At 43.6% G+C, this 14,327-nt stretch overlaps 1 protein-coding gene across 6 annotated transcripts in view; it reads right to left on the bottom strand.

Annotated features, from left to right (window-relative positions):
- LOC146359916 (zinc finger protein 318-like) overlaps positions 1 to 14,327 on the bottom strand; it is an 83,279-nt gene that overhangs the window by 52,873 nt on the left and 16,079 nt on the right. For all 6 annotated transcript variants that reach the window (XR_014786846.1, XR_014786847.1, XR_014786848.1 and 3 more), the window contains exon 4: positions 10,846 to 12,003. Coding sequence is in view for 2 of the 6 variants with exons in the window: in XM_084828420.1 (XP_084684546.1) it covers positions 10,846 to 12,003 (1,158 nt within the window). In the remaining 4 variants the exon portion in view is untranslated. The remainder of the gene's footprint in view (positions 1 to 10,845; positions 12,004 to 14,327) is intronic.

Raw genomic sequence — 14,327 nt, forward strand, 5'->3', positions numbered from 1 at the left:
GGCACGTTTCTCTCTGGGCCAGCTGTGAGGGGGAGGGGAGCTCGGACTTCTGGGTCCAAGTCGGAGTTCTGTCACCGGCCTTGGATCCAGGAATCCAAAGTATCCTATGGTCCCCCCTACTCTGCCTTGGAGGCATAGGATTGCTCTCTTGATCTATATAAACCTGTTTGTTCCCAGCTTGCATATTTTTTAAAGTTTATCTGGTTCGTAAAAAAATGGATGGTGAATGAATGCAATTGTTGGAGATGGAGATGGTGCTGGAGTGAGTATTTGATACCATCCGGGGTTCTAGTGCTGCTTGAATAAGAGGGTTGACTGTGATCTTCAATTTTTTTCCATCTGTCAGACCTAAATGGCATGCTTCTGCTGTATCATATCAAATCAAATGTTATTTGCACCAAATTGCAATTGGTAACAATATTCATACAGGTATACATCATCAAACATAAAACAAACAGTAATACTCTCCAGTGTCCATAAATATCTACCAAAGATTTACCAAACAAATAAAAACATTAAATAGATAAAATTAGCATTATCCAAGTTAAAACTCAGGATGCCTTTGCTGCCCTCACTTAATAGCAATTGCTAAAAATTCTGCTGTTTTTGCTGTAACCAACCTATCACTGTCCTCAAGTTCACATAATAATCAGCCGGGCACCTTGGATAGGGCAATAATAAAGGAGTAATTAACTCTTCATGGGCATTTCTATACAAAGAGCAGAACAGCAGCACATGGGCTACAGTTTCAGTGTTTCCATCTCCATAAACACATACCCGATTTTGAAATGGGATTCTCCTGTAGGGGCCCTCAAGCACTGCAGAGGGAAGCACATTAAAACATGTGCTTGAAAAAGCTATTCTATGTTTAGGGTATGAAAGCTGGGGCAAACATAACAATGGCATATCAAAGGGGCTAAGCGAGGACTGTCTAAGGTAAGGGCTCAATCTCCTCATTATGGACAAACTATTTTGTCGTTCAATGTCCAAAAGATGCTTTTTCAGTATTTCTTTAGCTTTGGGCAAATCTGAGCTTAATAATTGTTGGGGTGAAAAACCAGCTAGATTTAACCTCAGGTTAACAGCTTCCATCCAACTGCTACTGTCCAAGTTTTTTGTATTAAGGAAAACAAGCCCGCTGAGTGCAGCCGCAACCAGTAAATAAGCATCCTCATCCAAGCCTGCATGTAGATAGAAATTAAACCAGCTTCAAGCCGCAAAGCAGCATTAGGCACACAGCTTGGAACTACAAAAAACTACCTACGAAATTTGGACTGCACTACTTCCAATGATTTTAAATTGGCATCAGCCCAGATTTGAATCCCAAAGAGCAGTTGAGCTATAGGCTTAGCTTTGAAAACTCCAAATGCCACTCGAATAAAGTTGCGCCCCTTCGTTCTATAGAAACACAATCGCATTCTAGTACTTCTCATAGCTTTTTCTATCACATACTCACGCTGAGCTGACCATGTTCTGGAACCTTGAAATATTATTCCCAGGTATTTAAATACTTTAACTTGCTCTATATGGTGCCTATCCAAATACCATTTGTGTGGTTTATGATACCTGGCAAATACCATTACTTTCGTTTTATCATAGTAAATTATGAGATGATTTTTTTGGCAGTACTCAGAAAATGCTCCTAACGGCCTGTTTAAGCCCACTTTGGTCTGTAATAAAATTACTGCATCGTCTGCATGCAGTAGAAAGGATATTTTCTTTGTGGCTATATTTGGCACACGAAACTTTGGGGATTATGAGATTCAACAATGTCATTAATATACAGATTGAACAAGACAGGAACCAGAATACGTCCTTGCTTGACCCCTTGGGGGTGAGACTGGGTCTGTAAGGCCTCTGTCCATCATGCATCATACTTTCAACCATGTATTATTATACAGGCTTTTAAGCAGGAAAAGAAGTCTTTTATTACAGACGTTAAGGCCAATTTTTCCCAAAGCCTTATATGGGAAATTGAATCAAATGCTGCTTTTAAATCGCTCAATGGAGCATATTAGGCTCCTTTGTTTTTTGGGGTTTTTTTTAACATATTTATCAATTAGAGGGTTCAAAACCAAGCAACGACCTAAAGTTGATCTACCTTGCTTGAACGCAGCTCTCCTCGTCCATCCGGTTAATTAACTTTTTATATAGGCGTTTTACATGTTGTTGTTGTTGTTGTTCAGTCGTTCAGTCGTGTCCGACTCTTCGTGACCCCATGGACCATAGCACGCCAGGCCTTCCTATCCTGCGCTCTCTCCCGGAGCGTGCTCAAGTCCATATTCATTGCATCCGTGATGCTATCTAGCCATCTCATCCTCTGCCGTCCCCTTCTCCTTTTGCCTTCAGTCTTTCCCAGCATCAGGGTCTTTTCCAGGGAGTTTTCTCTTCGCATTAGGTGGCCAAAATATTGGAGCTTCAGCTTCATTATCTGTCCTTCCAGCACTCAGGGTTGATTTCCTTTAGGATGGACTGATTTGACCTCCTTGCAGTCTAGGGGACTCGTAAGAGTCTTCTCCAGCACCACAGTTCGAAAGCATCAATTCTTCGGCGCTCAGCCTTCCTTACAGTCCAGCTCTCACAGCCATACATTACTACTGGGAAAACCATAGCTTTGATTAGACGGACCTTTGTCGGCAAGGTGATGTCTCTGCTTCTTACTATGCTGTCTAGGTTGGCCATAGCTTTCCTCCCAAGGAGCAAGCGTCTTTTAATTTCATGGCTACAGTCACCGTCTGCGGTGATCTTGGAGCCCAAGAAAGTAAAATCTGTCACTGCTTCCATTTCTTCCCCTTCTATATGCCAGGAAGTGATGGGGCCAGATGCCATGATCTTATTTTTTTAATGTGGAGTTTCAAACCAGCTTTTGCACTCCCCTCTTTCACCCTCAACAAGAGGCTCTTTAGATCCTCTTCGCTTTCTGCCATTAGGGTGGTATCATCTGCATATCGGAGGTTGTTGATAATTCTCCCAGCAATCTTAATTCCGACCTCTGATTCATCCAACCCGGCATTTCTCATGATGTACTCTGCATATAAGTTAAATAAGCAGGGTGACAATATGCAGCCTTGTCGTACTCCTTTCCCAATTTTGAACCAATCGGTTGTTCCATGTCTGGTTCTTACTGTTGCTTCTTGACCTTCGTACAGGTTTCTCAGGAGACAGGTAAGGTGGTCTGGTACTCCCATCACTTTAAGAATTTGCCACAGTTTATTGTGATCCACACAATCAAAGGCTTTAGCGTAGTCAATGAAGCAGAAATAGACGTTTTTCTGGAATTCTCTTGCTTTCTCCATGATCCAGCGAATGTTGGCGATTTGATCTCTAGTTCCTCTGCCTCTTCGAAACCCAGCTTGTACTTCCGGTAGTTCTCGGTTCGCATACTGCTGAAGCCTAGCTTGTAGGATTTTGAGCATCACCTTGCTGGCATGTGAAATGAGTGCAATTGTGCGGTAGTTTGAACACTCTTTGGCGTTGCCCTTCTTTGGAATTGGAATGTAAACTGACCTTTTCCAGTCTTGTGGCCACTGTTGAGTGTTCCAGATTTGATGGCATATTGAATGCAGCACTTTAACAGCATCATCTTTTAGGATTTTAAATAGCTCGGCTGGAATACTGTCATCTCCGCTAGCTTTGTTGTTACTAATGCTTCCTAAGGCCCACTTGACTTCACTCTCTAGGATGTCCGGCTCAAGTTCAGTGACCGCACTATCATGGCTATCAGGGCTATCAGGGACATTCAGATCTTTCCTGTATAGTTCTTCTTTGTATTCTTGCCACCTCTTCTTAATCTCATCTGCTTCTGTTAGGTCCCTGCCTTCTTTGTCCTTTATCATGCCCGTCTTTGTACAAAACGTTCCCTTGAGATCTCCAATTTTCTTGAAGAGATCTCTAGTCTTTCCCATTCTGTTGTTTTCCTCGATTTCTTTGCATTGTTCATTTAAGAAGGCCTTCTTGTCTCTCCTTGCTATTCTCTGGAACTCTGCATTCAGTTGGGTATATCTTCCCCTTTCTCCCTTGCTTTTCGCTTCCCTTCTTTCGTGAGCTACTTGTAAAGCCTCATCAGACAGCCACTTGGCTTTCTTGCATTTCTTTTTCTTTGGGATGGATTGAGTTGCTGCCTCCTGAACAATGTTACGGACCTCCGTCCATAGTTCCTCAGGCACTCTGTCTATCAGGTCTAATCCCTGAAATCTATTCCTCACCTCCACTGTATATTCATCAGGGATATGATTGAGGTCATACCTGAACGGTTTAGTGGTTTTCCCGACGTTCTTCAATTTAAGCCGAAATTTTGCAAGAAGCAGCTCATGATCTGAGCCACAGTCAGCTCCAGGTCTTGTTTTTACTGACTGTATGGAGCTTCTCCATCTTTGGCTGCAAAGGACATAATCAATCTGATTTTTATATTGACCATCTGGTGACGTCCATGTGTAGAGTCGCCTACACTTTACTAATTACACATAGCAAACTGATTGGATGATAATTTGCTGGATCAGTTTTTGGGTCTTTCTTTTATAAAGGGACGATTACTGCAGTATCCCACGCCCCAGGGATTTTCCCTGTTAAATCACTATAGGTAAATACCACAACAAACAGCCCACCAGTTGATGTTAGATTTCAGTGGTTCTGGTGGTGTAAAATCTATTCCAGGTGCTTTATCGCTCTTTAATTTGGAAATAAGATCCTTTACCGTAATTGTTGTCACAGCAGGCCATTGGGGTAGATCATGTGGAGCTTCCAGAGAGTGATTGGCCCTTGCATTGCTATCAGAGAACAGTGCCTGATAAAAAAAAGCATCCACTCCCCAGGGCTAATAACACATAACGGATAAGTACAGACACTGTCCATTAGTCCTGTCACTGTACGCCAAAAAAGACATGTATCTATGACATAAGAGGCTTTCACAAGTGTTTGTCAAGCACTTACTCTATCCTGCCATTTTTTTTTTAATCAATGCTTTATACTTTTGCCGGCATGTTATACTCCTTCAACCATAAAACTTAAGTTGGTATTTCTATACATTTGATAAATTCTAATCAATTGGCTTTCAGCCTTTTTACATTCTCTATCGAACCAGCCTGTTTTAGCACTTGTACTCCTCAACCCCGAATGAGCTTTTAAGATGCACTTGTAGTCCGTCAATCAGATCCTGAAATACATGTATAGCTTCAATAGGTGATTTAGCAAGAAGAACGGCAGCATGTAAACTGCTGAAATCCCTTGATTGCAAAAGTTGGGACAGGGCTAGGTTCACTTTATGCTCTTATTACCAGCCACACCTAAATCTCTATTGGAAACATGTTGAGATTGTGAGCATGTATAGTTCTCTATTATGTTTGCCAATGTCATGGTTAATGCCTCTGCCATATCTTTTTCCCTTGCTTTCAATGTAATCCACCAATCTTCCGGATTAATTAATATTTGAACTAGCTATATAAGGTGATACAAGTCATAATAAAGACCAATGCCTATGCCTCCTAATTTATAATGTTCATATAGCATTTGTTTAGATAAGTGTGTTCTTTTATCATTATGTATAAATTCAGTTAAGTGTGATTGCTATTTATGTAGATATTTTGTAGTTAAGAAGATAGGCAAGGTTCTAAGTACATGTAAGATCTTTGGTAGAATTGGTATTTTCACTGCAGCAATCCTCAGTTTTAATTTTTCCCATGCTTTAAAATAATTCATAATGTTCTTACATAAAGGTTTGAAATTGAATTGTATCACCTGTGACAAGGTTTTTGGCAGGCAGATTCCTAAGTATTTTATTGTTCTATTATCAGATGAAATTTCTGACTTTTTTAGTTCCAATTTTTCCATTTCGGCTAGATTCAATGACAGTATTGTTTTATTTTTTCTTATGGACTGTAAGACCTGATTTAGTGGTGAACTCTGTTATCACAGCCAGAATTTTTTAAAGATCTCATGCTGGCTCTGACAAGATCAGGGCTACATCTTCTGCATACAAATGAGTCAATTGTTTTCCTCCTTCCATTTGAATCCCACAGAGGGAGCAATCCTATGACCGCTAGTCAGCAGGTAGACGGCCATAGGATACGCTAGTTTCCAAGAACCAACCTCGGAGCCTGTGCTATGAGGTCGGTTCCCGGAGAACCAACCTTCCCCCCTCCCATGCTGGCTTACAGGCATCTTGGAATGGCCCTGCGCTCCGTGCTTGGAAGAGGAACGCAGAGCGGCGAAAATGGGGCATTCCAGAGAGCGCTCCAGGGCAGGGAAAGCGGAAATGCCGGTACAACACATCCTATGTGTCGTTCTGGCAGCCACTTCCCCTGCTCCGCCTTCCCGTGGCTAGACAGCCAAAATTTTGTCTAGCCACAAATGCAGGGCAGCTGAAGCGCAGAGAGGACCGCCTATCCCCATAGGATTGCGCCCTTATTGTATTATCTTGCTTAGTAACACTGGCTAATGGTTCAAATGATGACACAAACAAAAAGGGAGATCATGGGCACACCTGTTTGGTTCCCCATAAATTGGAATTGGTGCTGGATCTATTTCACTTGTTCTAATCACAGCATAATTGGAACAATACATTAGTGTTGTGTTAAACATTTCCCCTATACCCATAGGCTCCCCTAGTTCATAAATAAACCCCGCTCCAATATGTCAAAGGCCTCTGATGCATCTTTAGAGACAATAGCACATTTTTAATATACTGATTTAAAATTTCATTTAGTCTAGAAGCAAGTGTTACAAGACTAGGAGGGGGAATAAGTATTCCTCTGGGTGGACTCCTTGTTTACATGGGTTCCCCAGGAAAAGAATGTCTGATAGGCTGCCACCAGTCAGGATGAATCTCCTGACACACCCTAGTCTGTCCAGCTACTTGGGGAGTTTCTGAGCCCTATTGCCAAGGCTCCCTCCCTTCAGCCCAGCTCCAAGGAAAAAAGAAGAAAGGTACTTTGGACTTTCTTTCCCAAAGTTCAGAACCAGAGCTTACCAAATCCCTTTAAAAACTCATAAAACACAAAACACAAGCAGCAGCTTTGTAACCATGTGGTCCTTCACGTGGGGAAGAGTTCAGTGAAGAATCCCTTTTTAAAAGACAGCCAAACGTTGAAATATAAAAAGGAGTTTTTTGTGTGTAGGGGGGAGAAGAACAAGTGGGGAAAACAGGGAAGGCAACAATCACACACATATACAGAATATCAAATAAAACCCAAAAAGTTCAGCCTAACTTATCTAGTCACATTACCTACTGGAATAGAGTCTTGGGTCCCAAAGTTTATTGCAGAGGATGGTCTGAGAGACAGAGAGAGAGCGAGCATCTGGCTTCCAGTTAGATGGTATATAGGAAGCTCTAGCAGGACTATTTCTTTTAATGGAGAACTCAGCTCAGTAAAAGCCACCCCTTTAGCAGAGACTAATGGTTGGTCTGTCCAATTATGTGATAACCTCCTTTTCCGATGTCAGTGGTCTAGCCAGCAAGCAAATCAGAAAATTATCAAGCAGCTGGACCCACCTTCTTAATGACTAGAACTTACATCTCAAAAGCTCAAGGTAGTTGGAACCAGTCAGACTATTCAAAAAAAGGGATTAAGGTTTTGTCAGCATTTTGGAGGATAAAGAAGCGAGATAAGACTATTTAGGTTGCCCAGCAGGGTGCCAACTGACCAGATGCTCTAGGGGGCACTGTGGATCTTTATGAGAAGTAGGGGTTTGTCACAGAAAGGATTCCTGTAAAAATTTGTCTTGTTTTTGTAATGAAATCAGTCTGTAGTTATTTCTTCTGTACAATGCAGATCTTCACTTGCTCCTTAGCTGTTGCTCTCTCTTTTATACTGTTTTATATTTTAACATTTTTAACATGCCTGGGAAATACCCTGAGTAATTTAGGGGGTACCACCATAACTGTGGTCACAGGTAGGGGCAAGTATGGCATTGGCGAATTAACAGGCCAGCTGAAGAGAAGAGGGGCTAGATACCTTATGGCTATCCCCTCTTCTGGTTCTTCCCCCAACCAGATGGTTTCTGGTGGCCTTAGCAGCTTGCCCTCGGGTCTGGTGGTGCTGCTGCTGAATGCCAGGTCGGCCCAAAATAAAATCTGCCTCATCCATGATCTGATTGTGGATGAGGGGGCCAACCTGGTATGTATTACTGAGACCTGGATGGGGGGACTGGGAGGGGTCACTCTCTCCCAGTTGTGCCCTCCTGGGTACTCAGTGCAGCACCAACACCGAGGGTCGGAGGGGTGCCATGGTCTGTAGGAATTTGATCTCCCTCTCCAGGCTTCCTGCTCATTCGAGTGCAGATCTTGAGTGTTTGTACCTTGTGTTGGGTACCCGGGACAGATTAGGGATTCTGCTGGTGTACTCCCCACCCCACTGTCCATCAGACTCCCAACCTGAGCTGAGGGAGGTTGTCTTGGACTTGGCGTTGAGGACCCCTAGGATGATGGTCCTGGGGGACCTCAACTTCTATGCCGAGGCCACTGTATCCAGAGCGGCTCAGGACCTCATGGCCGCTATGACAACCATGGGGCTCTCCCAACATGTCATCGGCCCAACACATGTAAAAGGACACACACTTGATCTGGTATTCTCAAATGGGCAGGAGGATGGTGATCTGAAAGTAGGGGAATTAATGTCTGTCCCCTTGTCACGGCTGGATCACTTCCTACTGAGGTTGACTCTCGGCAGCCTTTCCCCTCTGCAGGGCTGGCGGACATATTAAAATGGTCCACCTGCAGAAGCTAATGGATTCTGATGGATTCCAAAGGGCTCTGGGGGTTTTCCTGCTGGTATGCCTGGTGCTCCTGTCGAAGCCCAGGTCACTCTGTGGAATGCAAAGATGACTTGGGCGGTTGACATGATCGTGCCCAAGCGCCCCTTCCCTCTGAGCAGAGCCCAGCCAGCAACTTGGTATACATCTGAGCTGAGGGCAATGAAGCAACAGGGGAGACGGCTAGAATGCAGCTGGAGGAAACTCATGCGAAGTCTGACTGAACACATGTTAGAGCTTATTATCAAGCCTACTCTGTAGCGGTGAGGGTGGCAAAAATACAGTTCTTTTCCACCAGCACTGCTTCTTCTCAGTGTCATCCAGCGGAGCTTTTCTGAATGGTTTGCGGCCTGTTATATTCTGGGCCAGGGAGAGAGATTGTGGAACCCTCAGGAGTAGCATGCTGTAATGAGTTTGCCTGGCACTTTGAATCATAGAATAGTAGGGTTGGAAGGGGCCTATAAGACCATTGAGCCCAACTCCACCTCAAAGATAAAGTCACTCAGATTTGTCATGAATTGGACACCGCAATTAATGCAGTTCCATTAGTGGAGGCATTCAGAGCACTGTCTGGTCCAGTTTTATTAGGTAAGTTTCAATTACTGAGGCCCGAGGATGCGGACAAGGTGCTTGGCCAAGTCCGTTCGGCCACCTGTGTGCTCGACCCTTGCCATAGCTTATTACATCAAACAAGGAGGGGATGTCTGGCTGGGTCCAGAACATTGTAAATTCCTCCTTGAGAGCGGGAGCGGTGCCAGCCTCTTTAAAAGAGGCAGTGATCAGGCCACTCCTGAAAAAGCCTAAAATGGACCCGGAGGACATTAACAACTATAAACCGGTGGCCAACGTCCCCTTCCTGGGCAAGGTGCTCGAGTGGGTGGTTGCAGGACAACTCCAGGCACTCTTGAATTAAATGGATTATCCAAATCCATTTCAATCAAATTTCAGGCCTGGTTTTGGAATGGAAACTGCCTTGGTTGCCCTGTGGGATGACCTCTGCTGGGAGAGGGACAAGGGGAGTGAGACCCTGTCGATTCTCCTGGACCTCTAAGCGGCTTTCGATACCATTGACCATGGTATCCTTCTGGATAGGTTGTCTGAATTGGGAGTTGGAGGCACTGCACTGCAGTGATTCTGCTCCTGCTTGGATGGCTGATTCCAGAAGGTGGTACTGGGGGATTATTGCTCTGTGCCTTGGCAATTATGCCATGGGGCTCCACAGGGCTCTATTTTATCCCCTATGCTGTTCAACATCCACATGAAACTGCTGCAGGAGGTCATTCGGAGGTGTGGGCTGAGGTGCCATCAATATGCAGATGACACCCAGCTCTACCTCTCTGTCTCATCAAACCCAGGTGAGGTAGTGGCTGTTCTGAATCAGTGCCTCAGCATGGTAATGGACTGGAGGAGGACCAATAAACTGAAACTCAATCCAGACAAGACGGAGGTACTGTTAGTGGGTGGCTTGTCTGCCTGGCTAGGTGGAGTTCAACCTGTTCTGGAGGGGATTGCACTCCCTCTAAAGGATCAGGTTCGTAGTATGGGGGGTGCTCTTGGACCCAGAACTGTCACCTGGGGCACCAGTGAACTCAGTAGCACAGAGCACTTTTTATCAGCTTAGGCTGGTATACCAACTACACCCTTATCTGGACTGAGATAGCCTAGCTACAGTTATCCATGCTCTGATAACCTCTCATCTGGATTATTGCAATGTGTTATACGTGGGGCTGCCTTTGAAAACGGTCTGGAAATGTCAGCTAGTTCAAAATAGGGCAGCAAGGTTGTTAACAGGGACCGGTCAAAGAGATCACATTACACCAGTACTTTTTCAGCTGCACCGGCTGCCAGTCCATTTCCAGGCCTGATTCAAAGTGCTGGTATTAACATTCAAATACATTTGTGTGCATGCGTGTGTGTACACTAAGGCACTCAGAAATATGCCTTTAAGGAGAAAATCCAATTATCCATTTCTCACTAGCAACAACTACATTGCGGGCAAATATGTTGATATGCCAAAAAGACTGAAAAACAAAGACAGAAATTCAGCATCCTTATGACTTTACTATAAGCAAATATTTATCAAAATATAAAAATACTTGCCCTTTGCTTCTGAGAAGTCCGAGTTCTTTCATCAGATATTCTTTCCTTGACACCTTTGAGAGAAGACTGAGAGAACTCAGGGAGCAAGTTGGAGCAAGGAGCAGTGGTAGGGATTTGCACATCATCTCTCTTGATAGCAGGAGTGCCTTTGCCCAGGGAAGCTCTCTTAATAGCTCTGAGGTTGGGTCGTGTAGGATTTGGTGGCGCTGTTGGTTTGACAAGACTATGTACAGCTGAAAGTGCAGGGTCAGTCTGCTGAGTATACATGGGCCAGCCAGAAGCTGTATAAGTCATGTACTGTCCGTATGCATTATAGCCAGGAGGGGGCATTGTGGGAGGTGGATAGTTTTGTGGCATTTGAGTTGCAGTGAATGGTGGAAAGCGTGGATCACTATACCAGGAAAAGGAAGTGGGAGTAGGACACAAAATAGGAAGAGAAGGTGGAGCTGATGGGACTAGAGATATTGGGGGAACAGACCGCTCTGGTGTGCCAGCAGGATTATCTTGCTCTACAGTTTTGCTTCTATTGTGCTCAGAGTTTGAAACAGAGGAAATATCTTTAGATGAAGGGAAAGAACCAGAGGGTGATAGAGAGCACTTCTGGCTTGATTTTAGAGAATGAGTGTCGTTTCGACTCTGGCGCCTCTCCTGAGATTCTGGTTTACGAGAAGCCACCAAATGACAATCAGGAGAATGAGATGGTTTTTTCCCATGCAGCCGTTCCTGAGTGCGGGCAGCAAGCTTACCAATTTCAGCCACTGCAATGTCAAGACCAATAGTTTTGAGCAAGTCATGGATCTTCTCATCCTCCGGCCTGTAAAATTCTGATGTGTCTGGTTTTACAGGTGGAGAACTTACTTTCTGGCTCACAGATTCTCTCTCACCACTCAGTGTTAGCTTTTGAGTAGAGAGCGAGTTGACAATACAGCCATCCTCATCATCACCATAAAGAAATTTCTCTTCATCCTCAATATCTGGGAAGCTGCGCCTTCTCTTTGCTTGAGCATTGGTAGAATCTGTCATCATGCCCAGAATGTGCGAAAAGCCACTCCCATCCTGGCTGACTCTTTCATGAGGAAGCAAGAAGTCACTGTGTCTGTTGACAGGCTCCGATGTCAACTCATGAGGCTCTTTCTGTTTTAAAAAACTCCCAGAGTTCTGTTCAAAAGGAAAAGCATTTTGTTGATTGACTGCACTTTTAAACTGGTCAATAACTGAAGTTTTCTGGGCGGTGTACAATGCATTAAAAACATGAAATAACAACATTAAAACAAAAATAAAACCAGTACAGAATAAGACCAAGATAAAACCAGCAGCAAAGAATAAAACCATTCTAACATCTAAAGCCAAATTAAAACCAGCAGCAGAATAAAATGCCTAGAATTAAAAGGTCTTCACTTGGTGCCAGAAAGACTATAATGTAGGCACCAGGCAAGCCTCTGGGGAGAGCCTTCCACAAACAAGGTGCCACCACTGAAAAGACCCTGTCTCTCATAGCCACCCACCTTACCTCATTTGGCAGGGATACCCAGGGGAGGGTCTCAGATAATTATCTTAATGTCCAGGTATGCAAAAAGGTCAGAATACTATCTCTAATCATGCATATTCCCTTGAAGCAAAGGAGATTTGAAAGAAGGGGAAGCTATTTAACAGAGACTGAACTGCTAGAAAACAGATTAGACTAAAACAACAAGTCATTTGTTACTACATTCCATAATGAGTTGTTGTTGTTATTCAGTCGTTAAGTCGTGTCCGACTCTTCATGACCCCATGGACCATAGCACGCCAGGCCTTCCTGTCCTCCGCTCTCTCCCGGAGTGTGCTCAAGTTCATTCCATAACGAGACTAATCAGTATTTCAGGCCATAAGGCAGATAACATGTTCATATAATGGGTTCACAAGCAGTATTTTAAAACATTAACAGAAAACTGTAAGAAAAGAAAGGTGGATTGAAGCAGACACAGAAGTTCCAAAATCTGATGCTATTACTTTAGCATATTGTGGACCTATTATGTTTAGGGCTGAGCCAAACATTCATCACCTACAAATAATGGTCCTATTTCACTTTCTTTCACAGGATGCTGCAAAATAGAGGAAGAGAAACAACATGCCCTCAATGCTGCGAAGCCCAGGCTGATATGATTCATGCCACCCTGTGCTGGTGAGCAGTAAAACTGCCAGTACAACAAAAGAGACTGTCATAGCTCAAATGCCTTGGCAGTAGCTACGCATTCCTTGTCCCCAAACCACCCAGATTTAGAGTGAGGAAACGCAAGGGGTCCCTTTCTCCTCAGTGACACTGCCGTACAGCCAAATTTGCTTAGCTATGCAGCACCATCATGGCCACTCCATGATTCCCAATTAGCTGGAATCACACAGCAGGGGTGAAAGAACAAAAATCTTGTCAAAGATGGAGCCAAGGAGAAACACCGTGGCTGTTAAGAGTGAAAAACTGATGAAATAACATATCTTTGGGGATTTTGAGGGAAGCATTTTGCGCTCTCCAAAAACGTTTTTGCGTCATAAGCAAATATTCTGCACATCTCTAGTTATGGCAACCACATGAAAAAAATTCAAATGGGCATATTGTTACCATTTTCAGAAATCCGCTGATTTTTTTAGTGCTGAACCTATATTAGGATAGAGAGAGGAATGCCAAAGGAAGTACTTAATATGTCATAGCATTTTTGTTTAAGCAATTCATAATGTTAATATGGGCTCCTCAGTTTCAAGCAAAGAAAAATTCTGCACTAGATAGTCTAAAACTTGAGGATAAAATGGCACTCACTCCTCCGTTCCATCCTTCCTCTATACAGATGTGAAGGAAGGCGGCCTTCTTGGTGGTGACCCCTTGATTTTGGAACACTCTCTCCAGCCTGGGAACAATATTGTCATCTTTTCAGCACCAGGTTACTACTGTCCTCTACTCCTAGGCATTTCACAGCATATGATAAAGCTTTACCCAGTCCTGGGATTTTTTATTGTTGATTGTTTTTGTATGTAAATGGCTTTTATTTTGTTTTTTATATTGTATTTTTAAAGCTTTTAATCTTTTGAAAATTGCCCAGAGTGCTTTGGCTATTGTGCAAAATAATAATAATAATAATAATAATAAGGTTTTTACTTCAGAAGAAGAAGGGGCAACGGAGCAGGAAAAGGGAACATTGGGGCCAGCTCCAGTTGGACTGCCCCTCCTTTGGGCGATGAGAGGGAGGAACAGGGCCATCCCACCAGCCCTGCTGACAGTCTACCTAATGCTTTTTTCTCCCTCTTCTCTCCCCATTGCCTTTTCCTTGTGTGTTGTCTTTTTTAGATTGTAAGCCTGCGGGCAGGGACTGTCTTCTTTGTTCGCTGATTGTAAGCTGCTCCGGAAGCCTTTCTTGATTGAGGAGCAGGATAAATATACAATAAATAAATTTCAATTGTTGTATTTTTGTATGTTCATTTTATATTATAGTGTATTTTAAGGGTTTTAAACTTTG

The sequence above is a fragment of the Heloderma suspectum genome, chromosome 1, assembly GCF_057233095.1.
Source record: "Heloderma suspectum isolate Gila_16-S chromosome 1, 16-S_ref, whole genome shotgun sequence".
Lineage (NCBI taxonomy): Eukaryota > Metazoa > Chordata > Lepidosauria > Squamata > Helodermatidae > Heloderma > Heloderma suspectum.